We start from the raw sequence: 26485 nt of genomic DNA on the forward strand, positions 1-26485 counted from the left end.
AACAGAGCAAACATGGCTGACTAAGAACTAAGGTTTGTCCCGGAAAGGGCTTAGCGCACCCGCTTGTTGACGATGTCCCAAAAAGGAAGGTGCTGCTTTGAGTAATGCGGTTCCCCCGGCAGAGCGCAAGATCCCCAGGCAATCCCTTTGTTTTCCAGCCCGCCTGGATCGCTCAGTCCTGTTTCTTTCCTTTTTCCTCCTGCCGGGCTCATGGGGTTGTTTTTCTGCTCCTCTCTCCATTAATATTCTTCTGTCCCGCGCGCGGTGAGACCGAATCTTGCTCTGAGGCTGTTGGTTGTCTGGTGCTTTGTTCTCGGACTTGGCGCGGCTTTTGTTGTTTGTTTGGGGTGGGCTTTGGCTCTGGAGTAGTATCAGCTCCTCTTCAAAGCTTCTTCTCGACAACTCCTCCCACCCAGCGTCCCAGGACGTAAACATTCCTTCGCTTCACGCTGTGAAGGCCTCAAAGTCATTGCTTGCTTCGCAATGGATGCAAAGGTGGGTTTGATTTTCTTCTCTTTGCCCACCTGCCATGCCATTCTGATCTACTCGACCATGGCACGCGCTTCTTGGCTTCGCTTTCCGACAGACTGTCTTGTCCTCTATATACTTTTTATGTTCTGACACTGACCTGATTTCTTTGATTACAGCCTCATCGCATTCGTGTCCGTGGGGACGAGAATGCTCCGTTTCCGCTTGCCGCGAACAAGTCAATCCACCAGCGGAACAAGTCCACTACCGCGCTGTCCTCGGCTTTTCAGAATGGTGCCAACCAAAACGGACCTCGCAGGACCGCTTTTGGAGACGTCAGCAATACCACAAACCTAGCTCATGGCAACCGCGACGATGCCTCTCTCGCTGGCAAGAAAACGCTCAAGGTGCTGGAGAAGGCGGCTTTGATTGCAGAGAAGAAACCCGCTGCACTTTCACAGCCAGCCCAGCGACCGGTATCCATGTCCGGCTTGAAGGGTTTGCTTAACAACGCGACCAATCCCAAGCAGCTTGAGATTTCCAAGCAGCCAGCTGGACAGCAGCAGAGTGCCAACACCCGCAAAACTCTAAACAAGCGGGCCCCGGTCTTCAAAGACCACCTAGAACCATTGTCGGAAAAAAGAGAACTCGCGAGAAAGGAATCTAACCCCGAGTCAAAGGAAGGCAACAACAAGGGCAACCCCAGAATTACCTCTACGGAGACTGCGCAACAGGACAACGTGAAGAAGGAACCTGTCCTTCCAGACGACCTCTCAGAAAGCCAACTGAGTGACGAAGCTTCATTGGTCAAGTCTGAGGCTGACGATGGAGAGAAAGACACCTCGGAGCTTGAAGATGATGATTGCAAAGTACAAATTGTGCCCGGAAAATCTCGTGCAATCAATGCTGCAACTGATGTGAAAGTCAATACGAAGATCTCCCGCAGGTCCGCCACTGCGTCCCGCGCCTCACACGACTCCTTGCCTCATCAGTCGGAACCCGAGGAGTACTGGGACGATGAGGATGAAGAGAATGATGAAGACGATGGATATATTACAGCACGCTCTTACCGCTCTCGGAGTGAGAACACCACAGGAGGAGCGACTACGCTGCTATTCCCCAGATACAACCAGCAAGTGAAACGCGAATTGGCCCTTGCGAAACAGGTCGTAGAGTCTACTCGTACTGTGGAAGACATTGAGGATGATTACTGTGATACGAGCATGGTCGCTGAATATAGCGAGGAAATCTTTGAGTACATGAGGGAACAAGAGGTCTGTTATACGTGTTGAAGAGAATGTTTTGAGATCGATCTAACATTCCACAGATCAAAATGCTTCCGAACGCGCATTACATGGACAACCAGGCTGAGATTCAATGGTCCATGCGGTCTGTCCTCATGGACTGGCTTGTGCAGGTCCACCATCGATTCTCATTACTTCCTGAGACTCTCTTCCTGTGTGTCAACTATATTGACCGTTTTCTCTCGTGCAAGATCGTGTCACTTGGGAAGCTGCAGCTTGTAGGCGCGACTGCTATTTTCATTGCTGCTAAATACGAGGAGATCAATTGCCCATCGGTGCAGGAGATCGTTTATATGGTCGATGGAGGTTACTCGGTCGATGAGATCCTCAAAGCCGAACGGTTTATGTTAAGCATGCTTCAGTTTGAATTGGGTTGGCCTGGGCCCATGAGCTTCCTGCGCAGAATCAGCAAAGCTGACGACTATGATCTCGAAACTCGCACACTTGCCAAGTACTTCTTGGAAATTACCATCATGGATGAGCGCTTCGTTGGTAGCCCTGCTAGCTTCCTTGCTGCGGGAGCTCATTGCCTTGCGAGGCTGATGCTGAGGAAGGGCAACTGGGTAAGATCTTTGACGCTTTCTTTAGTACACGTAACTGATTTTTTAGTCTCCTGCTCACGTGCACTATGCTGGGTATACATATTCTCAGCTTTACCCCCTCATTTCCCTCATGTTGGAGTGCTGCGAGATGCCACGCAAACATCATTCGGCTATCTATGAGAAGTATACGGACAAGCGATTCAAGCTTGCCTCCATTTTCGTTGAAGCTGAAACGAAAAAGAATTTTCGGCTTCCTGAGCCCACCAAAGACAGCTCGGGTGTTGACCGCAGACTGATGTTGGAGTCGGCACTTTGGAAGCGAGCATAATCACTTACGACTATTCTTGTTTCTGCTGTCCATCATTTCCTTTTCCTTTGTCTGTTCCTTTCCTCTTGTCGACTTCGCCTTGTATCTCTAAGGTACATCGGCTATGCACTTTTCCTTTGTTGCAACAGAATAACCTTCGAGGGTCTAAGATGTCGCCGTGGTTGTTGAAGAAACAGCCACTTTCTGCAACCATCTAGGCCTATATGGAAATATGCGATGAGAGCGCTGGGCGTTGAGAGCATATTATTCTCTTTTCAATTTGAGAAAAAAAAACCCAAAATCGTGGGAGAAAACGGGTGCGAACTGACCGGCCAGACTTGAAAAGGTTTGACAGAGCGCCGCATCCTCACTTTCTCACCTTCTACGCCCCTGACGACCGGTGAATTTTTCTTCATGATTCTTATGCATTTGGTATTTAGACGGGTGGTGGTATTAATGGCAATCGGGTACTGAGCGGGTGGAGTTTTTTTCCTTTTTATTTCTGCATTACTTTGATGAGTTCAGATGAGCCAAACTCGAGGCGTTACGAGTCCACGATTCTACTAGTCATCGATGATGTTCTCGATCTCGTGATGGCTAGGACCGCCTTCTATTCCCTATGTTTGTTTTGGGATTCGGTCTCTTCTCATCTCCCATGGGTTACTGCTCAGGTTATGGCGCCAAGTAATGATATTGGATCTTTCTTATTCTCCACTGTGAATCCTGCCTCCATAACCGTAGGGCAACTGTAGTTTCCGAGACCTTCCTACTCTAAATGACCCTAGCATTGCATTGTCTCACATTTCCAAAACAAATCGTTTACCCAAAACAATCTATGAACCTCTAATCTCAATGTATCCGGAACCATTCCAAACCAAGTCCAACCAGAAAAACCAGACCAAAAAGCAACTCATTGATCCAAACCATTGAATTCAATCAACTTCTTCACAACGTCAATCACCTGCTCCGCGATGCCTCCACTCTTCTCACCTTTGTTGCCCGAGGGAGACGAAGAAACAGCCTGAAGATATGAAGCAGGGTTATCGATCCTCGCCGCGATGATTTCGTCGACCATCAGGCGCAGCCGGGAAACCAGTACACCGATGCGTGCCCATCCCCGTAGTCGCAGCCAGCCGTCGACGATCAGGCCGCGGCCTGTTGTATCGAGGTCGATGGAGCCGCAGAAGAGTAGGAGGGAGTAGGCGTTGAATGCTGTTGATTTGGATTAGGTGGGTTATTTATAGAGTAGGGTAGATTAGGTGAGAGAGAAACTTACGGGTCAAATCTCGAATGAACACCTTTGACGTTTCCATCTTGGTGAAGTAGCTCATGTAAGCGGCTGAATTGGGGTAGGCTTGAGCAGAGAATAGTAGCGAGGATGGGTGGATAAAGACGCGGCCGTTTTCCTGGTTGAAGTACTTGATGGTGCGGGCGTCAGGATCGACCTCGACGGTTCCGGTGATTGAGGACTGGAATTTCTTATCTGGGAAGGCGATGCGCGCGATTTGAGGTTGGAAGGCGCCAGCAATCAAGGCGCGGAGGAGCGGGCGGTTTGTGGCATTGCGATTGAGGCGGGTGAAGGAGGATGATGAGTCGGAGTAGTCGACGGGGATGATAGCGGCGTCCTTGAGGGAAGTGAGAAACTGAGCTCTGTTTGAGGAGATATCGCGGAGGGTTTGATGAGAAAGGAAGTTGGCGTTGCACCATGACTGCGTGGACCAGTAGCCCTGGGCCTTGACGAGGTCGGACCACTCTTGGAAGGCTGCCAGGTCTGTTAACAGGTCACCATCGCCCTTGGAAAAGGACGCTCGGGCAGCGTTTGCCTCTTCTCGTCTCTCGCGCGGAGAAACGAAAGGTGACTTGACAGTGAGGATGGCGGCAATGGTGATACAGGCGTCGATGCAGTTGAAGATGGAGCCGTAGACCATCAATTTTGCGCAGCGCAGGTCGGCCGGGATCATGGAGAGGTATCGACCCAGGGCCGTGAGCTTGTCGTGGTCAAGGGCTCCGACGCGGTGAAGGAAGTTAAGGGCGCCTTCAACTGCAATGCTTTCTGGGGGAGTTATAGTGTTTGCTAAGAAGGAGGCAACGTCGTCGATGCCCTGCATAGAGCGCACAGAGAGACAGAGCTGTTCTAGGGGAACACGCCGAATTTCGGGATCTGGTCGCTGCGGCATGCTTGCCTCTGCTTTGCGCGTGTACAGCTTGTAGCACGTACCGGCCCTGACACGACCTGCTCGTCCCCGCCGTTGCTTACAAGCTGCCTGTGATGCCCATACCTCTTGTAGTCGAACCATGTTATCTTTCGGATCATAACTAGTTTCCTTGACACGGCCTGTGTCAATGACGGCGACGATGTCCTCAATCGTAATTGAGGTTTCGGCAACGTTGGTGGCTGCGATAACCTTTCTCTTCCCCTTTGGAGCGCTTAAGAAGACTCGTCGCTGCTCCGCGGGAAGGAGGGATGCATGGAGAGGTAGTGCATGGGTGTTGGGAATTCTCCTCACGGCAGCCAAGCAGCGATCGATCTCCATGGTTCCCGGCAAGAAGATCAGGATTCCGCCTGGCTGATCCTGTAGTATTGCGTCAATATACCGCACAGTGGCAGCGATTAATTCGTAGTTGATGCCCATCCCAATGGAACGGAGGATCTTGCCAAATGACTCCTCAGCCGCTGGAGACGGAGCCATGTCCTCTTCAAATCCTCGCTCGGTGAGTTCTGGCACAAATCCAGTATCGCGGACTACATCATCCAAATAGTAATCGTCCACGGGGTATGTCCGTCCAGGAATGTTGACAAGTCCTACAGACTGCCGGCCTCCGAAGTATTTTGTGAAAATATCGGCATCAAGCGTAGCACTCATCAATATCACCTTGAGGTCTTTGCGATGGCGCAAAATGTCTCTCAAGAGGGCCAGTAGGAAGTCTGTATCGAGGCTACGCTCGTGGACTTCGTCGACCACCACATGAGTGACATCAGAAAGAGAGCCTGCGATATCCCCAGTGCCACTGCCTGCTTGTATCCGGCGAAGCAACACACCGGTTGTGACAAATGTGATTTTTGTCGCTCCAGGTTTGACTTTCGATTCGCCTCTGATGATGTATCCAACCTCATCACCGACTGATGAGCATCGTTCGTCGCTTACTCGATCTGCTAATCCCAGCGCAGAGATCCTTCGAGGTTGGGTACAGATGATGTTTGCCGCTGCCCCAAGTCCTTTCTTGATCATATCATCGAGCACAAACTGGACTGATTGTGTACTCTTACCGCTACCCGTCTCTCCAGAGATGATCGTGACCTGATATGTATTCACAGCATGTATGATTGCATCTTGCGTATTCCACGCAGGTAGAGATTCCCGCTGTTGAAGCATGGACAATTGAGGCTTGGTCAACTGTTTTGCCTCCCAAGCCTCCTTGATGACAAGACTCTTGGATGATCCTGCTGACCAGTCAGTCCCCCTTGTATTCTTGTGGCGCTGTCGCGTGGGAAGTTCGAGGGTAGATTCGGAGGTGGCTAGGGGCGATGATATCGTTGAAATATCTCGCAATTTCCCGGGGTCTTGTATGATCTCTGGTAAGTGAGTCTCAAACCAGTCGATTATATTGTAGATCATTTGTTCCCCCAAAAAGTTCTCCTCAGCGAATTGAATGGCCCGGCGAATGGCACTGAGACGGATGTAAGCAGGAATGTTCTCCGCTTGAATGAAGACGATTGGGACCGAGGACGGATAGTGCCTTGACGGTCTCTGAAACCGAAGGCGCATTGATTCTGCAATGTTAGAAGGCTCGCATTGGATTTCGCAAACCTTTGCCGATACTGCAGTATATCGTTCGCCAAAGATTGCTTCCAGCGTTTCCTGCTCTTCTTGCCAGAGATCCTCGCCCTCCGGGGATTCAATGCAGCTGGAGGTAGTTCCATGGACAAGAGTACTCTGAAGAAACTCAGCTGCAGCAAATTCATCGCCCTTCTTACTATCCAGCGTTCGTGCACACAGCTCTGCTGGGTAACCGGTCGATGCAAGGCGTTTGATTTTGGCTTCCCTTGCGAGATCATCGCTGACCAGAGTTACACCCACCGAGTACCTCTCAGGCAAACACCAGGGTGGCAGGTCGTCTTCTGGTACATAAATAAGCAGCCACTCAAGAACCTCCTCGCGGTCTTTACATGCAGCGCTAGCCTCCTCGATGTGGCTCTTCCTAAACCCTAACGCCGTGAATTCTTCGACGAGAGCCTCGCGCTCAGACTCGGGAATCTTCACACCATAGGGATTCCATAGCGCGTGTTCCTGCACCAGTGTCTCGATGTCACGACGAATCCTGTTCCCCAAGTCCACTTTGGGAGCGCTCGACCAGACCTTGGTTCCTTTACTCTGGCTACTGGGTCCGAGGCCCAGATTCGCTGCAGGGTCATTTGATTTCGCCTGCGCTAGCTCACGGTCCCTTTGTTGTTTCTTCTCTAGATCAGCAGCTGCACTGTCTCTTTCTCTCTTAGCTAGAAAAGGGTCCGCTTCGTATAACCAGCCATCGCCTTTCTTCAGGTCCGCGGCCTTCAGCTTCTCAAAGTCCTCTTTCCAGAGCTTCTTAAAGGTCGGCGGAAGCATCATATGTAGGTTTGTCTTGTTGCATACGTGGAATAAAGCCCATGTCGCAGCATAATGGCGAGCTTCGAGCGCTGTGGGCTGCTTGAATCCAGCCGGCAATCTCAGGGTAGGTAGTGTAGTGGTTTCTCTTGTCTTTGGGTCAACGCGGCGCAATATGACAGAAGCGACAAAGCCTCCTCCGATTTTATCCTAATGAGCATAATCCATCAGTAGGTGGTTAATCTCACAGCAACCGCAAACCGCTCACCATGGTATACTCCGGTTTCTCCCACTTATGCTTCTGACAATGCTCCGACATCATATTAACGGGTAATTTCCCTGTCCATGATGCGCCACCAATAACTTGCTTGACCGAAGGCTTCTTCTGCTCATCCGTTGGCTGTTGCGCAGCTTTCTTTGCATTCTCCGCGGTCTTCTCGGCGGCGGCTTTCGCCTGCTTTGTGCCAGGCTTCGGCACGCCTCCACGGGCGTCGGTCTTCTTCTTGGGCGGCATTTCGAGGCGTCGATAATGATCTTAATGACGCCCGTCGAGAGAACCTAGCGCTCATAGGGTTTATGAGGCGCTGGTGTTGATGTTGGATCTCGGGCGATCTTTCCAGCTTGGGTCCCCGCCTCAGGCCACATTTTTTGTTCGTGCGCGGCAGGTTCGCGGGGAAGTAACAGCGCCTCCGTTGTCCTTCCATGAACCATCGCTCGCGCGCGCCCTATACCGTGTAGGGACCCCGACATATCAACATGGACATCGAGCAGACGCCTCGGAACCTGAACAACACTACACAGCCGAATATCGAATAAAATAATGGAGGACAACGGCGATGCGGGCACTGCGCCTTCGGACCTAGCAACCCCGAAGCAACCAGCGAAGAGAGACGCCTGTCTGTACCCACCTGTTTCTATGTTGTACACTGTACACTTGAGGATCGCAAGATATAGCTAACTAAAATGGTTCTCTTGTCTAGTCGCTGAGCTCCTCTCCCCTAAAAACAAACAACCAAAACACGAAAAGCAAAGCCTCGTAAAGGACATTCAGAAGAAAGCCTACGGGACCTTCCATCCCCGAGATGCTCTCGGCGCGTACATTGCGAAACCAGAGACATATCCACCTAATGTAGTGGTATACCACAATGCGGACTTTGTCGTCATTCACGACCTTTTCCCTAAATCTACGCTGCACCTCCTTCTCCTTCCGCGCGACGCAACGAAAACGCTTGTCCATCCCATTGAGGCGTTCGACGACCCAGAGTTTCTTGCAAAAGTGAAAGGGGAAGCGAAGAAGGTCTGCGCTCTGGCTGCGGGGGAACTCCGGCGGAAATACGGGAAATACTCGTTGCGTGACAGGGAAAGGGAAGAAGCGCTCGATGCGGATCCGCCGCCGGAGAGTCTGCCTGCTGGGAGAGACTGGGGTAAAGAGATCATGTGCGGCATCCATGCGCATCCGTCCATGACGCATTTACACGTTCATATCATCTCAGTGGATCGATATAGCGATCGGCTGAAGCACAGGAAGCATTATAATAGCTTTTCCACGCCTTTTTTTGTCGATATTGACGACTTCCCTCTGGCTGTGGATGACCCACGGAGGGACCCGGATCGGCAAGGTTATTTGCGGAAGAATTTCATCTGTTGGCGTTGCGGCCGGGACTTTGGGAATCAGTTTACCCATTTGAAGAAGCACCTCGAGGAAGAGTTCAATGAGTGGAAACGACTGTGACGTTGCGGCAATACGTGGTTACGAACACGATCCTCTCCACTAAAGGAGAGGGCAGTCATCCTGAGCTCTATAGGCCGACTCTGCAAAAGGCAGAAAGTGACCGGCTGTATTCCAAACGCAACTGTCAAAAAGCAGAGCTCTAATGCTACCGAGTTCAATGTTTGTAAATATACACGTAGAGAATCCAAGGTGGCGGAACTGTAACCGATTACATTCTCAGCAATCCTGTGCTCAATTCTGCGAACCTCAGATCGCTCAAAACGATACGGTGCTCAAAGCTTCCGATATCATATGCGAACCTTCCCATTCAATGGTCCTCACCGAAGGACTTTCTTTCGCAAGCGACAGGTCAAAATTTACCCATCTAGGCACGGCTCTTGGATCGGGTGGTGCCCTTGACCTTCCTAGCCTCAGGGCGGTTAATGTGGTGGGCTGGGATCCAGTCGGCGTTGTAGGTCGTGGCGGAGGAAACAGCGGGACTCTCAACAGGGACTTCAGCCTTCTTGGCCGCGCCGGAGGTCTTCTTTGAGGCCTCAACAGCCTTGGCAGTCTTGCGCTTCTGCGGGAAGTAAGGTGCGACCCAGACGGTGTAGAAGAAGTAAACAACACCACCGAAGCAAGTAAGAAGGAAGAAGTAAAGGAAGATACTAAGGGTAGGAGGTTAGTCTGATACTGGTTAGATGAGTGCACCGTTCTTACATTTGAGGGTCAAAGATGCTTGTTTCCGGCTCAACCACGCTAACGGTACCGTTGTAGGCGTACACGGTGAAGAAGCGACCCTCATTATCAGAGATAACCGAAGCGAGAGACAGTCTAAGGTCCTGGGGGTGCATCTCGGTGGCAAAGCTGTAGCTCAGACTTTCCTTCTCACCAGCAGGGATTTCCACGCTGTAGCGAGTTGCAGTCAAGTTGCGAACAAGCTTGCTTTCCTCATCCAAAGTAGATAGAGTGCCACCAATAAAGTTGACGGTCACAGGAGAGGCTTCACTGTTGGTAAAAGTCACCAAGGCCTGAGTAGGGTGGCCATTGACGAGCTTCACGCCGAAGATCTCAGAGGCAGGGAAGGCAGCCTGCGCAGCTACAGCCAGGCTTGGGGCCTCAAAAGCTTCTTCGACCTTCTCCGCGGCATCCTGGATTTGTTCATATCCACGTTAGAAGCCCAATTGAGATCATTGAAAGGAAGAGTATAAGCTATAGATTGAACGTACAGCTGCCAGAGTGCCACCGATCAAGGCCTGAACGGAGAGAAGGGCTAGGGAGAGGAACGAGAAGCGAGCCATTGGGACGAAATAACCGGATCCTCAAAGACCACGGGGAGGCGAAAACCGAAAGGACAAGGAAGAAAGAAGAGAAAGTGAGGGGGTGAAGATGAACAACGGGGGTGGAAGAGTGAGGAAGCCGAATGCTCCACGTTGGCGTTTCCGTGATTCTTCGATTTCCCCAGGCCCCGCTGACTCAGCCGCAGGTCTCCGTCGCGCCTTCCGCAATCGATAAGCGCAAGTTTCGCAGAAAAAGGAGTCCAAAGCAAGAACAAAAAGCCGCCTTTATTGAGCTATATTTATCCAGCCGGCGGGGCACAGAGGCCATTGTAGGTTGGGACTGACAGTGCAATCGACTTTACAGTGAAGCCGCGTGTGACCAATCTGACGACTTGTCGTCTCCCATCGACCATATAAGCGCCTTCTCAATTCCCGAATCTTGGATGCTTCATCTTCCTCCCAGATCTTCTCTAAATGATCCTGATCCTCCCCATATAGTCGTCTTATAACTTCTTGCCATCATGACGGCACGCGCTTTCTTCGATCGCTATCAACAGCTGACTTCCATAGAACAGAAGAAAGACACTCTAATTGAGGTATCTTCTCAGCATGGCCTTTGCCCAACCCCTGGGCCTACTCGTGTTAACGCTAGACCTATCTGCTAGGAACTTATACAACGAGTGACCGAGCTTGAGGGCGTGTACCGTCAAGAACAGCTCGACCATGAACGCGAAAAGCGCTTTAATCGTGACATACAGATCCATGAGATGGAGTTGATGGAACAGATTTCGCGCATGAAAGCTATAATGGTATATACTTCTCTATCCCTCCTTTCTGATGTATGACTTGATAAACTCTACTGACAGTTCTTTTTCCTTGTGATAGAATCGTGAACCCTTTATTGTCGTGCTCCTCGATGGCGACGGAATGATCTTCCATGATGAGTTACTACAAATGGGAGAAGACGGCGGCCGAAAAGCGGCAAAAGAGCTATACTCCTCAGTCGAAGCCTATGTCGACGAGAATTTTCCGAGTATAATTTCTCCCAAGATAATCACCAAGCTATATGTCAGCATGAAAGGACTGTGCGACTCGTGTGTCCGCGGCGGAATCACGACAGATCCCTCTATACTTGATGACTTTGCGCGCGGCTTCAACAGTAGCTATCCACTATTCGACCTTGTGGACGTTGGAAGCGGGAAAGATGCCGCACATGATAAGATAAAAGGTAGGCAATGCAGCTGCAGAATAATGTGTGAAAACTTGCGCTGACTGGTTGTCGGCAGAAGCTTTCAAGCTACATCTGTACAACTGCCACTGCCATCAAATATTCCTGGGGTGTTCGGATGAATCCCCATATAGCCAGACGTTGGAAGATACCCTGGCGGACTTGGAACTCTTAGGGAGAGTCTCTTTGATTGAAGGGATTCCATTCGGAAAGAATCTGGACTCGTTAAAAGCCCACTATAGGTTCACTAGATTTCCCAGCCTATTCCGAGAATCGAAAATCACGCCTGTCTGGACCCCATGGAAGGCCGCCGTGGCTACAAAGCCTCGCTCACTCCTGACGCCCTCACCAAATCCTCAGGCAGCACCGCTATCTCGAACATCCAGCAATATTACCACTGCAAGTAACAGCGCGCCTATAACAACGCCAGCAAGCTCTCACAGTGGTGATGATTTTCAACTGGTGCGTTCGAAACCTACCTCCTCGCGCCCTAAAATCGTGGAACGAAATAAGTACGGTCAACGTGTAGATCGCCTTGACATCCAAAGCATCCCGCGAGAAGAGGTGAATCGCATTAAGAAGCTGAAGCTATGCAATTATCTGTTTCTGCAAGGCGAATGTCCCAATGAGAATTGCCACCACGATCATTCTCGCAAACTAACAAAGAATGAGCTTCAAACCTTGACAGCTGTTGCCCGGATGACTCCATGTCGCTACGGACTGGAATGCGATGACCCCGAGTGCATGTACGGACATCGTTGTCCTCAAAGTGAGCCAGGAAGAAAGGACTGCTACTGGGGCTCCAGTTGCCGATTTAATACAGCAGCTCACGGTATCGACACCAATATCGTCAAGGTGACCAAGGTCTAGATATTGTCTTCATCTTCAGTCTTTCCCCTTGAAATAGGGCCTGTAACATTATGGCATCGAGGGCGTTCTAAAAAGATATATTCGGTATCATCTTTGGCAATATGCGGCTGTTGCACTATTGGTCGCACGGTGTTCCTTCACAGTGGTTTCTCTAGCTCAAAAGCTATGCATTATGATCATATTCTACAGTTATCACCAAGGTACCGCATTCAATGCGCACCCAAAGCGGCGGGCATATTCTTCTATTCTAGTCAAACCTTCTACTAGAAGTTTAATGAATTGTCGTCTTGACGAGTCCCAATCTTCTCTCCCATCCAAAACAATCCCCATTAGCACAGGCCCTTGAATCCTCATAAACACGTAGCGGTTTAGAATCACGCTTATGGCTGCAGACAATGCCGTATTCCCTTATACAGCAGTTGAAAGGCTTTGAGTCGAGGAAGCTCAAATCCGGAAATTTCGCGCCGCCTTCCAGAGCTTCCGTTTTGATCTCATGGAGATTACCCCATAAAGTGAACAGCGTTTCTCTCAAAACATGTAACCTTGTTGGGTGTGAGCGGAGACTGTAGCAAGTGTTAGAAATCCATACTAGTGAAGTCTTTCGGAATTAAATCAGGATTTGACTCACTCAGCCGCATCCAGTTGGAGCAGGTACACAGCATCTGTGTCCGAGACGAAAAGTTTGGTACGCGCTTTCGGCTGCCCGGGTGCAGGGGGCGAGACATCCTCAACGAGAAGACAGAACCGCCATTCCCATTTCTTGATGGTTCGCGCGCCAGCGGGATCTCGTTTCTCGTCGTATCCGAGTGAACGCTGTTCCTGGGGCACGGCGAAGTCTTCTAGACGATGAGGATAATGATCAACCACACGGACGGTGCTGAAATAGATGAAATTTTGGAAGGGGAGGCGGTATTCGATGCCCTCGGGGGATTTGTGATTGTGTGATTTGTTGTTCAGTATGTCGTAAAGGCTTATCTGCCGTGCGTTGCAGTCTGCGCCTGCTTTGACTATTCAGGCAATGATAAGATTAGCATGCCAGTCTGGGTTAGGGTTTTGCTATTCTAGGCTGCGGACACTTACCATGTGGTAATACCTCGGCCTTGCTGGCGAGAGGGAGGGAAATCTGACCCTCTTCCCTCTTTAGTGGTGGTTTGACACGTTGTTTCTTCGGATTGGCCTTTTTTGAAGCGGATCTGAGGTCTTCCTCTGCTTTTCGTTTTTGTGGTTTCGGATGCGCTTCCAAATATTCTGCTTTCCGAGCTAGGAATTCTTGAACTCTAGGGTCGTCCTTCATGTCTACTCGGAAAGCGTTGACGGCACGAGGGTTGTCACGATCGGTATGGATGACACCTTCCAAGGAACCCCCTTCGACCCGACTTCCTTTGATACGAACGTTTTTTAAGCGGACAATTCCACCAAGTTCAAAATTATCTCTGACGAACGATGCATGCGGTTCCCAGAGCGTGATTTGAATGATCATTCGACCGGACGGACCGTCCCACTTCTTCTTCTGACGCCCTATGTAGTTGTATTCATCTCCCTCGCGGCCTTGATTAAGGTTGGGGTCATTGTCAGATGCATAGTAGAACATCTTCTCGTTTTCCGTATAGTCGGTAAAGTAGAGGGTTGCTTTTTCGCTATCACTGCTGTGTATCTTGAGTATTTCACCAATAAGATCCACAAACTGTCGGTCGTCAATGTCTTTGATCAGCGCGAACCTTCGTTGAGTAGTTGAAGTAGACCTTGATGCTGCATTGGCAAGCCGCGCAAAGTCTGGCTTGGGGGCAGGAGCAATGCGAAAGGTGCCTGGGCTAATGGCAAACAGCGATGATGCATATGATTTCTCCGCGTACGTAGGCTCAAAAGGAACAGGGCCAGTGATCGGAGCGATATGAGCTGTCGGATCCTGATCTGGCCGGAAGATCGCCCATGGTATATTGATATCCTGGGCAGCCACGCCCATTGGCTGGCTGTGCATCACTTTGACCTGCATTGATTAGTCGTGTGTAGTACATGGCGGAAACTTCATATTTGAGAGACGAACCCAGATCTCTCGCAGCAAAATTACATCGCCTGTGGTAACAGGAGGCAGCAGGCTTTCAGTTTCCTTGAAATATTTGATTTTCAGACCATCCCAGCTATGGCCGTTGGTCAGGTTTGAATCTTTGATTGTAAAAGTGACGCAGAAGGAGGTGCCGGAGCTTTTGTAGGGGTCGCCCCAGACATCGACGACAATGCCCATGACATTGGCAGCAGCGCGCCTTAACCTAAGCGCACTGGCCACGTCGACATACTTTGGGGGCAATCCCGCTGGCATTGTTGCTTGAGCTGCACGCTATCGCGTCCTATGGAACAGCTTTGTGGGGAAACCAGATTTGAGGCATCGCTCATGTCGTCATTGATAGGATCGGGGCGGCTAGGCGACAGGCCAGGTTGAGACACTGGTGTCAAGAGGAGATTATGGCGCGCAGAAGATTTAATGTTCTGAATGCTTTAATAAACAGTACAGAGTTAGTAGACACGTCTCGACTCTGTCTTGTAGGGCGAATTGATGCGCTGCGCTAAGATCGCTTGGGCGCTTACAGATGGCGCTATACCCAAGGCGGACAACTGAGCGGCCAATCCCGTGACACTGGCGAAGTCCACTTTCTGGAACGTCAAACACTGTGATTTCCCCCTCCTTCACTTCGTTTCCTCTTTCTGGCCCCGCGAAAAAAAGAAGAGCCCTTTTCCATCTTCAGTTTTGGCTCAGGATTTTTTTCCTTTCTTTATTCGAGCCTTCCCATACTTACCTTCTAATTTATTCTCTCTCGCCTTGCTTGCGCATCTTCATCCTTCTCCCCCGCCTCGACCTTGCTCCCTTTTTCTCTCGTGATTAAGTAACCCGTTGTGGTGGGCTTTGTTTTTGTTCCTTCTCCTCAGCAACCATGGCCGAACGCTACATCCCAGAGCATCGCCGCACCCAATACAAGGCCAGGAACCAGTTCCGGCCCGACGAACTGCGCCGTCGTCGTGAGGAGCAGCAAGTCGAGATTCGAAAGCAGAAAAGAGAAGAGAACTTGGCCAAGCGACGAGGTATCCAGACCCGGGATGGCGGTATTGGTGTCGGAGGTGGCATGGCCGCCGCTGAGAGCGACGACGAGGCTAGTGCTATCGAGAGCGAGGTACGTATTGTCTTATCTTGTTCTAGTCCTCTTAATGCGGGTTGTGCTGGGTATCGAGTCTGTGGTCGCCCCCTCAGGTCTCCTTTGTCCTCCGCCGTTCTTTCAACAACGGGCTCACCGCCCGATGGTGCTCAAACCATCACAACCGCGGGGCACGCACTTGACCAGCATTGATATACTTTGTGAACTTGATCTTATGAATAAACTCAAAATACTAATATGGCTTGTCTAGCTCAACGTCGAGCTGCCAGAGATGGTCAAGGGTGTGTTTTCCGACCAGATCGAAGCCCAGATCCAAGCCACAACCAAGTTTCGAAAGCTCCTGTCCAAGGAGCGCAATCCTCCTATCGAGCGCGTTATTGAGACCGGCGTTGTCTCTCGTTTCGTGGAGTTCCTCCGCTCCCCTCACACCCTAGTCCAGTTTGAGGCTGCTTGGGCTCTGACCAACATTGCCTCCGGATCTGCTCAGCAAACCCAAGTTGTTATCGAAGCCGGCGCCGTACCGATCTTTGTCGAGCTCTTGAGCAGCCCCGAACCTGATGTGCGCGAGCAGGCCGTTTGGGCTCTGGGTAACATTGCCGGTGATAGCCCTCAATGCCGTGACTTCGTGCTCAACGCTGGTGCCCTGCGCCCTCTCCTGACCCTGATCAACGATGGCCGCAAGGTCAGCATGCTCCGCAATGCTACCTGGACGCTGAGCAATTTCTGCCGCGGCAAGACCCCTCAACCCGACTGGAACACGGTATGTTACACTATTATTGATTATCGGGTCAGTTCACTAATGTCGCTAGCAGATTGCCCCCGCTCTTCCTGTCCTGGCTAAGCTCATTTACATGCTCGATGACGAAGTCCTCATTGATGCGTGCTGGGCTATCTCCTACCTCTCTGATGGTCCTAACGAGAAGATTCAAGCTGTCATTGAGGCTGGTATCCCTCGTCGCCTTGTCGAACTCCTCATGCACGCCTCCACCTCTGTCCAGACCCCCGCCCTTCGCTCAGTCGGCAACATTGTCACCGGTGACGATGTCCAAACTCAAGTGATCATCAACTGCGGTGCTCTTCCTGCTCTTCTCTCCCTTCTGGGCTCAACCAAGGACGGTATCCGGAAAGAGGCTTGCTGGACCATCTCTAACATCACTGCTGGCAACTCGAGTCAGATTCAGTCCGTTATTGATGCCGGTATCATTCCCCCATTGGTCCACCTGCTTGCGAATGGCGACTTCAAGACCCGCAAGGAAGCTTGCTGGGCCATTTCCAATGCTACCTCTGGAGGTTTACAGAAGCCTGAACAGATCCGGTACCTCGTCACCCAGGGTTGCATCAAGCCGCTCTGCGACCTGCTTGCTTGCCCTGACAACAAGATCATCCAGGTTGCCCTGGATGGTCTTGAGAACATCCTCAAGGTCGGTGAGATGGACAAGGAGGCTGCGCAAACTGGTGACGCCCGCGTTAACCGTTATGCTCTGTTCATCGAGGAGGCTGGTGGCATGGAGAAGATTCACGACTGCCAGAACAACGCCAACGAGGAGATCTACATGAAGGCTTACAACATTATCGAGAAGTACTTCTCTGATGAGGATGAGGCTGGTGGTGACATCGATGAGCTTGCCCCTCAACAAACCCAAACAGGTTTCACCCTTGGTGCCCAAGGGCAAGCCGGTGGATTCTCGTTTGGCGGTGCCAACGGTGGCGACTCCATGGACATGTAGAGCGAGTATAAAGAAAAATAATCTTGAGCCAAATGTCATGCTCAATCCCCAGCACATTCCTTCCCACCTGGTGGATCGTGATCTCGCTCACGTTGGTCTTACTTACGTGCAGTTAGGGACACTCCCCTACCGTGGCTGGTCTATATCGTCGACTTCTTGGAGTGGTATTTGCTTCGATGCTCACGCGCTGGGACTTGATTTATGAGATACCATACTGAGATATTGCGAATTTTCTTTTACCTCTCCTTCCGACGCCTGGTCTCGAGGTTATACCTGTTTTAAACCCCGTTACCCCTATTGAACTTCCACCTCCGCGCTTTTCTACATCCCCCACCTTTTTTGCCCATATCCTCACGCTTTTGATATTTTTCACGATAAACAAGATTCACCGTCATGTATCCCTTTTTGTCTCAGGTCACCCTAGCATTCTTCATACACAGGCGTAATCTATAGGTTATTAAATCGGTTGTTTTCTTTTTCTTACTGCCCTTCCAAATGTTCTCTATCTTAGGCATGGCCTATCTTTCCGAAAATGTGGCTCCTAAAAGTACGAAGTAGAACAAGGAAATCGGATCCCCTGATGCGAGCCACTGTATAGGATTATCCTGAGACTTCTCAAACCACTCACGCAGTCATGAGAAAACCGAAAGTAATCCCGGTGAGTATTCTCCATCCCTGCCATCCCCGGTCAGCTCCCTTAGAACCGTCTCCCTCGCCTCCTTTACCAGCCATGGCTTCATCCGCGCCTCGCAATCCAAGCATCCCCGGTGCGCCCTCGCCCCAGCCGCAACAAGCACCCCAACCGCCTCATCCCACCCAGCCACCGCCGCATAATGCACAGCCGGATACCCTGAAGCACAAAGCGCATTTACATCCGCTCGTTTGCTTATCAGAAGTGCTACCGCACCAAGCTGGTCTCCGATACTAGCCGCAAGATGTAGTGCGCTTCGGCCGTCTTTACTGGTATCTGTGACTGACGCACCCGCGGCAATCAGGGCCTGTAGGATGGGCTCACTGTTGCGGGATCCAATGGTGCATAGGAGTGGGGGGTAGCCCTGTTTGTTCTTCGTGTGTACAGCCTTGCTCTCACCATCCCCGTCTAGCTTGGTCAGAATCATTTGAATGATCTTCGGGTCGCCTTTTGTCACGGCGACGTGGAGTATTGTGTTGCCTGACTCTTCGTGCACGGTGCTAGCAGCGCGACTTGCATCAAGGAGCATCTGCAGAACCTCGTAGTAGGCTCCCGGATGGGATCTCGCTGGGACAGTCGCGATGAGGAATGTCTCGAGCCGTGTATAGTACTTAGGGTAGACCCGGATATCCACGTCGATTCCAGCGTCGAGGACAGCGCGGATAACGGGGAGAGCGGGATGTAGTGCATTCTGGCCGTGCTTGAAGATCTGATCTAGGATCAGCGCAGCCTTGTGGCTGAGGTTTCGCCTGTCGACGTTGAGCTTTTGCGTTGTTCGGAGCCGTGCGACTAGCACTAGGGTTTGGATGTCTAGGACGCCATAGCTGCGTGTCACCTCGTCGAGGTGGTACTCTACCGACGCAATCATCTCTGCATCTGCGTCGCTGAGTCTGTGATCCTCGACGCGGATGTGTGGGTGCGTTTCAAGGAACATCCAGATACATGACCTGCTCCCGCTGTCGACTGCGAGCTCTAGTGCATTAAGGCCCCGGAACTGGCGGGAGAGGATGTCCGCGCCACGCTCAATGAGCATGTGCACTATTTCTAGCCTGTCTCGGATGATCGCTGCATGTAGTGGTCTTGCGTTCTCTCTGTTGGGCTTGTCGAAGTTGACGACGCCTCGTTCGTCAAGGTCACGAATCACGGTCTTTATCAGATCTTCTGGCCCAGCGCCTATGTAGTGCAAAAAGTCAAGTCCGTCGCTATCTTCAACTGAGGGGTCTGCGCCATCGGCGAGCAGCATATCCACGACATCTCTCTTCATCGATTTCCATGCCAACTGCAGATACGTTTGTGCTCGGGAACCGCGTGAGGAGACGTCGCCGCCGCCGGCTCTGAATGCCGCATAGATTAACAGGAATACTTGCTCTCCAGCAGGCATAGCGTGATACAGGAGGGCTCTTCCATCGTCGGCGTGGACCAGCGGGTTAGCACCACGAGCCAGCAACAACTTTATCATACCCAACTGCCGACCAGTGCACGCAAAGTGCAGCGCGGTCTCGCCGCGAAACGTCTCCGTACCGACACCAACCCCTCTATCTAGGAGCATAGACACAATGGCTGCATTCCCAACCTTGGCCGCCGCATGCAGGATCGTCCAGCCGATATCCCCCATCTCAGTATACTCGAGAGACGGATACATGATCATCTCCAGCGGCTTCGTGGACCAGTACTCCAGGAGCACGGGCGAGCTCCATTGTGCAAGGCTCTTTGTGTTGAAGACGTAGTCGGCGTATCCGCGTCCCGGTTTGGGAATTGGCACTTCAGGGTACCGGTACTCCAGTTCTTCCGAGGTCTCTCGCTTGACCCAGATGTCTTTGTAGATGATTGCGTTGTCATACAGGAGCGGAGTGAGGAGAATGTTGTACCGTCTACTGACACGCACGCAGCTGCAGAGGGTTTTCTGGTCGAGGAATGCGCCAAGACGGAGGATGAGTTCTGGGGGTAGAGAGGTCGATAAGTCGGCAAGGCGTTTGCGCTGCTTTTTGCTCATTCGACTGAGTTTGATCATCTCGGCCAGTTTCTTTGAACGAATTGCTTATAGCTCTCCAAGACCCCAGCCCATGCGCCTCGTGTTTATACTCCGGACGTTGTCATGAGCTGCTTTTTGAGGCTGAGGCAACACGAGGCCGCCACGACGAACCATACCCATATTGGACAAGCCAAGCCGGATCTTGGGAACTGATCTGCTTTAAATCAAGAGTCTTGAGTCCCCGAAGTCTTGTCATCGGGGTCGGGGTCTGCTTTGAGAGGGCACTGCCCGGGTGTGGTGCCTGTTGTTCAGTGAGCGTCAACCAATTCCTCACCCTGAGAGTAAAGGGGACACATGATCAAATAGAAACCTGGTTGAAGACGGGTGTAATTATTTGCAGTAAAAAGCCACCAAGCATTGGAACTAATGGGCAGGGAGGCTGTGGACATGCATTACTGGCAAAACTGTGCGCTCGGGAAAGAGCTCCGGTGCCCTCCATGCGCCATTGGAAGGCAACATGAGATAAGGACATCGATATGAAAGACGTAGATAACTACTACGAAGAGAGCAAATTTACCTGACGAGTTCTCAGTAAGTCGGTATTTGAGAATCCAATAACATTAGCTCGAGCGAGGTAAACATTATATCCAGAAGTCATGACAAAGTCCTCAACGCAGGCTTAAATACAGTTCCAAATTCCCTTCGCCACATTACCAAGTCGTAAGGCATGCTTATAAGCACGACTAGAGAAGGACAAACAGTCCAAGGAAGGCATTGAAGATGCCGGTGTACCACAGCGCCTCGCTAGAGCCCAGAGTGGACGCAGCGTCGTCAGTCGGACTCGGGGTGGGTTCACCAGGGGATAGCAAGTCTTCAATGTTGATAGTGTTATCCGAGTTGTCAGAGTTGTCGTCGTCGGCGCCAGAGGTGCCCGTGGCGGTGGGGGTGCTTGAGCCGGCGCTGGTGGAGTCGGTGGTGGTCGTGCTCGTGGGGATAGAGTCGAGGTCAGGGGTGGTCGTGGCAGCCTCGGTGACGCTTTCGCTAATGCTCGCAAACTCGGAGCTGGCAGCACGGGAGTTTGACGCGGTGACGGTGGCGGTGGATGAGGTGCGCTCCTCGGACGAGGTCAGGGAGAGCGTGCTGGTTTCGACGTCGACCTCGATGTAGTACCAGATCTCGATGTACCAGTATACGTAGACATACCAGTAGATGACCTGGGTGTAGACGGTGACATCGGTGTCGTCGATGTCGTCGTCGAGATCGACAAGGTCATCGTCGTCGTCAAGGCCGAATGAGGAGCAGCCAGACTCGGGGCAGCAGCCCGGTTCGCCGTCAACAGTCGCGCACTCGTACCCATTGGGACATGAACCGAGGCTTCCGCAGCACACGCCATCGTCAGGAGCGCAGTAGTCGCTGTTGGAACAGCACTTCTGGCCCTCGTAGCAGTATGCGCCGTTGCCGTCACCGCAGCACACATCGGAGGTGTCGACGCAGTAGTTGACGTCGCAGATCACCTCGCCAAAGGCGCAAGCGCGCTTCACAAGGGAGCGAGCGTCAAGAGTAGCATTTGAGCTACCCTTGGACGCGAGCTGCTGAAGGGGCTGGAAGAGGTCATTCTTCTTGGCAGCAGTCAAGCCCGAGAGGCAGAGGAGAAGAGTGGATGCGCTGAGAAGGTTCTTCATGATGGCGGCTCTGAGCTCTCAATTGTTTGCAAACTGAGGTTGGGTCGCAATTTCGCGCCCGCTCCAAAGCTCCCGATCTCAGTATTTATAGGGTTCGCATGGGCTCCATGGGGCACGGAGCTCCCAAGAGTCGGCTGCTCTTGGCTAAATTAGCACCTCGTATTCACATTTTAGTGACGAATTAAAGACCCTGCCAAGCATCCCGCGCTGGCGAAGTTTGCTGCGAGGCAATCGTTTCTCTTGAGAACCGAGGGCGAGTTGCCCAAGCAGGTTAGCAGCCCGAAAAAGTTGAGGAAAAATGAGCCTCAACAGAGGCAGCACTGCCCCTGGTCTCTCCAACCAGATTTGCAGTCCGGGGCAGCATCTCGTGTCTTGAGTCATGGCGCCAGTCAGCACAGCATGCAGACTGAAGCCTGAGCCTCCAAATACAACCCTCCCTGGCTCTCGTCGCCGGCAGTGGTTGGTGGCAGGTCATGGGGCTCGGGAGGGTGCTGCTCGGCTATCTACCCTGGATATGAACAGCATCCTTCACGCGTCTTGGCGGCCGGGGCTCTGGAGCCTGAAGCCTTGCGGGCCGCGAGGCAGATTTGATTCCAGCCTTGGAGGAGAAAGTAAAAATCATCAGAATAGACCTAATCTCGAGAGGTAGGAAAGCTGGGGAAACGTAAGTCATTACAATGTACATGAAAAGATACAATGGAATTAATGAAGAAAAACCGGGGTAAGTGCCGGCAGAACAAAGAGATGAGATGAAATCAAAGCCTAAGCTAAGCCGCGCCAGTAAAATCGCACATAAATAAAAACAGATCATTATTAGTGTGGTTGACCGCCGTTGTCCGCAAGATCGCAGAAGAGCAAAGAAAAGAAGATCAATCGCCCATGATTTCATCTTCATCTGGTTCAGGTGCTGTTTGGCCTTCGTCCTCGTCATTGTCCTTGTCGATGTCAATGGGGTTCTCTTCAAGTTCTTCGTCGCTAATGTGCTCGTCCTCCTCTTCCTCGTCGTCGTCGATTCGCTCAGTTGACTTGGTCTGCTCCGGACGCTTGCCTGCAGTTGCTCCAGCTCCCTTGACGGCGGACTTCTTGCCTTTAGATGGAGTGGCACGTTTGGCCGCTCGGTCTTCTAAGAAAACAAGAACCTCACGATAGTTGGGCCCAAGTTGAGTTCTATGTTTCAGCAGTTTCTTCTTCAACTGGCCGCTGTCTGATCCAGAGTCGAGGATACGCCCGATAATGGCCAGCACGATCTTTCCTGTCAGCTCGCATAACCGTTGTTCTGCAATAATCTTGGATCGTAGGCGCTCGTTGTGGAGCACTTCGTTGTCATCTTCGTCCTCATCGTCATCGGGCTCCCTCTCAAGTTCGGAGTCGGAAGCAGGAGCATCATCCTCTGCGGGTTCGAATGGTACACGTAGTTTCTTTGCATATGTTCGTAGGGCTATTCCGTGAACCTTCGTGATAAGGTCCTGGACGTCAGTATCGATCTCATGTACTAGGCTCTGGGCCTGGAAGATGGTGTCTTCGTCATTGTTCGCGTTGAGTCCAGAATTTCGGAATGTGCCAAATAGCGTCTGAAGATCTAGGAGCGTGGTGGTGGCAGAGAAACGGACATCGTCTAGCCCAGAGCGCTCGCTGATTATTGAGACTAGAGCCTCAACAAACAATTCACGGCTCTTGGTTAACGCTTCAAAGTAGGCGGTGTTGAATTTCGCTTTTCCGGCTGCCAAAGCTGCGCGTAGGTTCTGTGCTTTCCACATAAAGTAGAACAAAAGCGTTCGGATGCTGTTGACTACAACTTCGACCTCTGCCCTAGCTGAATCCTCCTCGTCATCAGAATCAGACGCAAGGTCTTTGCGAATGCCTCTTTGCACCAAACGCAGAACAATGTTGAATGGGGCTTCTGATTCCTTCTGTTTCCTGCCCTTGGACCGGATAACGAGCGGTGTTTCTAAAATCTGTGTGCAATCCGTTACACTGGAGAGGTTGGATATTCTTGTGACGGTATTGTTGAGCTCGGTCAAAACGGAAGATGGTATCGGATCCTCACTTGCAACTTCCTTCTGCTGCGAGAGTCTGTTGAGAGTCTCCACCATGTCGTCCCAGAGCTCTTGGATTTTGCTCTCCAAGGCCTCGCGCATGTCGTCGGAGCTCTTTGCGTGCAGAAAAGCAACGCTAGCCTCGGCCAGGACATCCTGGTCAGAATGTGACAGGAACTGTTTGTTGATATCGTTGAGCAACGATGTGTAGGCTGTCGCGTCCTTCTGGAGGTCCTGGATCTTGTCAAGATCCACAAGATGCTCCAGGCGTAGAACCGCCGAGGCGGCTTCGGGCGTGGAACCGAATTTGTTCAACAGCTGAGGAATGATCTGTGCAAGACCATGGGCGATTTCCTCCTGAAGCTCTGGAATCCTATCCGTTAAGGCCTTGACCTTGCGCCCTCTCTTATCGATGTCTGACTTGGCAACATCGAGAATACGAAGTTTGACAGCGCAGCATAACACCTCTAAAAGGATGACCTCTTGGCCTTCTTGCATCTTGTACAATTTCTTGACCTCTCCGTTGGAATCGTCATCGTCGTCATCGGAGATCTGGGAATGATCGAAAAGTAAATAACCAGCCAGAGACTGCCAGTTGGTCAACTCGCCAAAGTGCGGATAGATGGCCTCTGTGGCCAAGACAAATCGCGAGTCTAATGAGATACCTGGGAGTGCATCTCTTGACTTTAAGCTCGGTTCGGGTGTCGACTCGTCCTTGGGAATGTCGTAAGCCTGAAGGATGTCTGCGAGGCACTTGAACTTGATCCAGGCGCGCTTCGGGGATTCGAAATCATCTTCATCCTCGTCACCGAACATCTCGTTAACCTCATCCGAAACCTCCTCAACCACTGAGTCGAAAACATCCTGGACATTTGCAACAAAGAAAGGGCCCGCTGCCTTGCGCACACGCGCCTCTGAATCGAAGATGAGTTTCCCGACAGTATCAACATCAGCGGGCTCGATGAGCCCAGCATCTCGAATCAAGTCGAGCAGCTCAATCGCCATGGTACGCATCCCCACGTCGGTATCGTGGGCAGCTATTTCGACGAATCGGTTTCGGAAACGTTCGGTGAAGGACCGAACGCCGGCGATATTGTCCTTATTCGAGTATATATTCAGAAGCTGCCGCAAGGCGATTGAGCGCGTATGGACATCCGTGTCCGATATGATCCAGCCGCAGTATCGAAGAAATTGGCCTTCAAAAAAGTATTCTCTGTAGCTGTGCATCCACCTTCCCAGAGCCGCTATACTTTCCGCACGGATTTTAGGGTCGACATCTCTGTAGCGGTTGACGAAGACAACGTTCACTCCGTCTTTCAGGAGATCATCTATCACTTCCAACTTGTTGTTGCCCTCTTCAATTGACGACTTGATAGCGTCAATCCTTCCCTTGTTGACGGTCTTCTTTTTCTTCTCGGTTTCGAGCTGTTTGCGAAAAGTCGAGACGGAAGTGATTACCTCCCGGGCAATATCGCAAAGAGCATTCATGTTCGACAGCGCAGCAACGGTTGCAGTATGCCTGAAAGGTCGGCAGCCTGAAGAGGAAATGGAAGATAGCCAGGACTGAAGATTTTCGTAAAGAACTCGGTCATCATACAGCACTGAAGAGTGATGCAAGGTTTGAATGAGCGCCACAAAGAACTCTTCAAGGGCTGGCTGAAAAGACCTGAACGTCCGTGACTTCGAGATGAGGGGGTACTCGGAAATGCCCTGCGCATGATATTGGTTCTGAAAATCTGCGACGCGCTCCGCTACATGATCAACATCTTCGATATCTTCGACCGTGACTTCGAGGTCGGTCCCTGAGGATTTGAAGATCAAGTTGATAAGATCGCGCATCGCAGCCGTCTGACCTTGCTGGTACCGGGTGAGCCATTCGGCAGCGACCGTTTCGGCGTTTCGCGATTTGCCAAAGACCTCCGCTTCACAACCGTAGTGGTTAGCGACTCTCAGGCATATTAAGATTCAGAGTGAGACGCAAACGTACCATAAAGACCGCTCTCACCAGCAACCAAACTAGGTCGCACCTTCGGCTTCCTAGGCCGCGACGGGGGCTTTCCTCCATTTGTAGCCGGCCGAAAAGCTAGCTGGTTCGCAACGCCGTTTCCAGTTACTTTGGGCTTCTTCGCACTTCGAGACCCCTGGGATTTGGGCTTCGATTTTGTCCCTGACGACGCTTTCTTAGCGGATGCTTTGCGTGCCGCACGTCTCTGTTCTCGCAATTCCTCCTCATCGGGCTCATCCTCTTCGTCGTCGTCCTCGCTCTCCGAGAGGTCTTCGGCGTCCTCAACATCATCTTCGTTCTCGTCCCCGGTGGTGGTGCGCTTTCGTTTGGCGCCGCCCGCGGTCGCACCGTTGCTATCGCCATGGGTTTGCGAGAATAATTCGGGTTTGCGCGTCGCCCGACCGGATTTTCTTCTGTCTCCTGCAGTCGATGCGGTGTCCTGGGTTGACCCCGGTTGCGGGGACGAGGGGCGCGATTCGACCTCCATTTCGAGGTTCTTTATCGTTAATCGGTAATTGGATGATGAGTACTCGTCGATTCAAGCCATGCGCATCGGCGAAATAGTACTTGAACGCGGGGTTCTTGCGGATTCTACGGTAACGCGACGAAAGTTGTTTGATCGATCGTGGTGTTTGACGCGCGTTGTCTTACTGCGCAACGACAGTAGAGATGGAGCGAAAAACTCCGGCAGTGAATGCTAGTGGTCAATGGTATGGCGCGCCGCTGCGATGGTCAGAAGGCGGATTGGACGATGGAGGAGTAAGGGGAGCAGCGTGTGAAGGACGCGGAGATCAACTGACAGTAACAGGACCGAACGGACGCGCCTTGGTGCCTGATGATGCCTGGAGCCAGGCGGCATTATTGTTTCACAATTAGTGAGCCAGGATAGTAGTGCACACCACGTGATGCACTGACCCTAGCCCTGGATCTGCT

General features: G+C 51.6%; 10 protein-coding genes across 10 annotated transcripts; 4 read left to right on the forward strand and 6 right to left on the reverse strand.

Moving 5' to 3' along the window:
* The first annotated feature begins 348 nt into the window (after positions 1–348).
* Positions 349–2647, forward strand: BJX68DRAFT_195034 (cyclin family protein). The gene is made up of 4 exons (XM_071037458.1): positions 349–495; positions 648–1742; positions 1796–2335; positions 2382–2647. The coding sequence occupies exons 1-4, from the start codon at positions 484–486 to the stop codon at positions 2640–2642; spliced, it is 1908 nt and encodes a 635-aa protein (XP_070902861.1). The 5' UTR covers positions 349–483; the 3' UTR covers positions 2643–2647.
* Positions 2648–3329: 682 nt separating this feature from the next.
* On the reverse strand, positions 3330–7894 carry BJX68DRAFT_229902 (RNA helicase). The gene is made up of 3 exons (XM_071039119.1): positions 7473–7894; positions 3898–7414; positions 3330–3833 (listed from the first exon to the last, which is right to left on the reverse strand). Exons 1-3 carry the CDS (start codon positions 7716–7718, stop codon positions 3532–3534), a joined length of 4065 nt encoding a protein of 1354 aa, XP_070902862.1. The 5' UTR covers positions 7719–7894; the 3' UTR covers positions 3330–3531.
* A 130-nt stretch (positions 7895–8024) lies between these two features.
* BJX68DRAFT_263523 (DNA 5'-adenosine monophosphate hydrolase) lies at positions 8025–8936 on the forward strand (the record flags this gene model as incomplete). The annotated part of the gene is made up of 2 exons (XM_071044709.1): positions 8025–8100; positions 8185–8936. 2 exons carry the CDS (start codon positions 8025–8027, stop codon positions 8934–8936), a joined length of 828 nt encoding a protein of 275 aa, XP_070902863.1.
* Positions 8937–9300: 364 nt separating this feature from the next.
* BJX68DRAFT_263524 (putative translocon-associated protein, alpha subunit) lies at positions 9301–10216 on the reverse strand (the record flags this gene model as incomplete). Its single annotated transcript, XM_071044710.1, has 3 exons — positions 9301–9583; positions 9636–10066; positions 10145–10216. The coding sequence occupies 3 exons, from the start codon at positions 10214–10216 to the stop codon at positions 9301–9303; spliced, it is 786 nt and encodes a 261-aa protein (XP_070902864.1).
* Positions 10217–10456: 240 nt separating this feature from the next.
* On the forward strand, positions 10457–12576 carry BJX68DRAFT_229908 (CCCH zinc finger protein). The gene is made up of 4 exons (XM_071039120.1): positions 10457–10791; positions 10861–11004; positions 11081–11423; positions 11482–12576. Exons 1-4 carry the CDS (start codon positions 10717–10719, stop codon positions 12291–12293), a joined length of 1374 nt encoding a protein of 457 aa, XP_070902865.1. The 5' UTR covers positions 10457–10716; the 3' UTR covers positions 12294–12576.
* Positions 12429–14798, reverse strand: BJX68DRAFT_195079 (telomere-binding alpha subunit central domain protein). Its single transcript, XM_071037459.1, has 4 exons — positions 14338–14798; positions 13374–14280; positions 12922–13300; positions 12429–12856 (listed from the first exon to the last, which is right to left on the reverse strand). Exons 1-4 carry the CDS (start codon positions 14608–14610, stop codon positions 12565–12567), a joined length of 1851 nt encoding a protein of 616 aa, XP_070902866.1. The 5' UTR covers positions 14611–14798; the 3' UTR covers positions 12429–12564.
* A 165-nt stretch (positions 14799–14963) lies between these two features.
* On the forward strand, positions 14964–17882 carry BJX68DRAFT_229912 (karyopherin alpha). The gene is made up of 3 exons (XM_071039121.1): positions 14964–15457; positions 15690–16199; positions 16252–17882. The coding sequence occupies exons 1-3, from the start codon at positions 15221–15223 to the stop codon at positions 17164–17166; spliced, it is 1662 nt and encodes a 553-aa protein (XP_070902867.1). The 5' UTR covers positions 14964–15220; the 3' UTR covers positions 17167–17882.
* On the reverse strand, positions 17799–19868 carry BJX68DRAFT_263528 (ankyrin repeat-containing domain protein; the record flags this gene model as incomplete). Its single annotated transcript, XM_071044711.1, has 1 exon — positions 17799–19868. One exon carries the CDS (start codon positions 19866–19868, stop codon positions 17799–17801), a length of 2070 nt encoding a protein of 689 aa, XP_070902868.1.
* A 491-nt stretch (positions 19869–20359) lies between these two features.
* On the reverse strand, positions 20360–21555 carry BJX68DRAFT_229916 (uncharacterized protein). Its single transcript, XM_071039122.1, has one exon. The coding sequence runs from the start codon at positions 21509–21511 to the stop codon at positions 20573–20575; it is 939 nt and encodes a 312-aa protein (XP_070902869.1). The 5' UTR covers positions 21512–21555; the 3' UTR covers positions 20360–20572.
* Positions 21556–21882: 327 nt separating this feature from the next.
* On the reverse strand, positions 21883–26377 carry BJX68DRAFT_229917 (cohesin subunit IRR1). The gene is made up of 2 exons (XM_071039123.1): positions 25535–26377; positions 21883–25469 (listed from the first exon to the last, which is right to left on the reverse strand). The coding sequence occupies exons 1-2, from the start codon at positions 26037–26039 to the stop codon at positions 22381–22383; spliced, it is 3594 nt and encodes a 1197-aa protein (XP_070902870.1). The 5' UTR covers positions 26040–26377; the 3' UTR covers positions 21883–22380.
* Positions 26378–26485: the final 108 nt, after the last annotated feature.

The sequence above is a fragment of the Aspergillus pseudodeflectus genome (genome assembly GCF_044049435.1).
Source record: "Aspergillus pseudodeflectus strain CBS 756.74 chromosome Unknown BJX68scaffold_7, whole genome shotgun sequence".
Lineage (NCBI taxonomy): Eukaryota > Fungi > Ascomycota > Eurotiomycetes > Eurotiales > Aspergillaceae > Aspergillus > Aspergillus pseudodeflectus.

Coding starts and splice junctions, on each gene's coding strand:
- BJX68DRAFT_195034 (XM_071037458.1), top strand. Junction 1,743..1,795: donor AGTACATGAGGGAACAAGAG/GTCTGTTATACG, acceptor AACATTCCACAG/ATCAAAATGCTTCCGAACGC. Junction 2,336..2,381: donor TGCTGAGGAAGGGCAACTGG/GTAAGATCTTTG, acceptor CTGATTTTTTAG/TCTCCTGCTCACGTGCACTA.
- BJX68DRAFT_229902 (XM_071039119.1), bottom strand. CDS start 7,718: ATGCCGCCCAAGAAGAAGACCGACGCCCGTGGAGGCGTGCCGAAGCCT. Junction 7,415..7,472: donor AGAAACCGGAGTATACCATG/GTGAGCGGTTTG, acceptor TATGCTCATTAG/GATAAAATCGGAGGAGGCTT. Junction 3,834..3,897: donor GTTCATTCGAGATTTGACCC/GTAAGTTTCTCT, acceptor CCAAATCAACAG/CATTCAACGCCTACTCCCTC.
- BJX68DRAFT_229908 (XM_071039120.1), top strand. CDS start 10,717: ATGACGGCACGCGCTTTCTTCGATCGCTATCAACAGCTGACTTCCATA. Junction 11,005..11,080: donor CGCGCATGAAAGCTATAATG/GTATATACTTCT, acceptor TCCTTGTGATAG/AATCGTGAACCCTTTATTGT. Junction 11,424..11,481: donor CGCACATGATAAGATAAAAG/GTAGGCAATGCA, acceptor GGTTGTCGGCAG/AAGCTTTCAAGCTACATCTG.
- BJX68DRAFT_195079 (XM_071037459.1), bottom strand. CDS start 14,610: ATGCCAGCGGGATTGCCCCCAAAGTATGTCGACGTGGCCAGTGCGCTT. Junction 14,281..14,337: donor TTTTGCTGCGAGAGATCTGG/GTTCGTCTCTCA, acceptor TAATCAATGCAG/GTCAAAGTGATGCACAGCCA. Junction 13,301..13,373: donor GGCCGAGGTATTACCACATG/GTAAGTGTCCGC, acceptor TTGCCTGAATAG/TCAAAGCAGGCGCAGACTGC.
- BJX68DRAFT_229912 (XM_071039121.1), top strand. CDS start 15,221: ATGGCCGAACGCTACATCCCAGAGCATCGCCGCACCCAATACAAGGCC. Junction 15,458..15,689: donor CTAGTGCTATCGAGAGCGAG/GTACGTATTGTC, acceptor TGGCTTGTCTAG/CTCAACGTCGAGCTGCCAGA. Junction 16,200..16,251: donor CTCAACCCGACTGGAACACG/GTATGTTACACT, acceptor TGTCGCTAGCAG/ATTGCCCCCGCTCTTCCTGT.
- BJX68DRAFT_229916 (XM_071039122.1), bottom strand. CDS start 21,511: ATGAAGAACCTTCTCAGCGCATCCACTCTTCTCCTCTGCCTCTCGGGC.
- BJX68DRAFT_229917 (XM_071039123.1), bottom strand. CDS start 26,039: ATGGAGGTCGAATCGCGCCCCTCGTCCCCGCAACCGGGGTCAACCCAG. Junction 25,470..25,534: donor TGGTGAGAGCGGTCTTTATG/GTACGTTTGCGT, acceptor ACGGTTGTGAAG/CGGAGGTCTTTGGCAAATCG.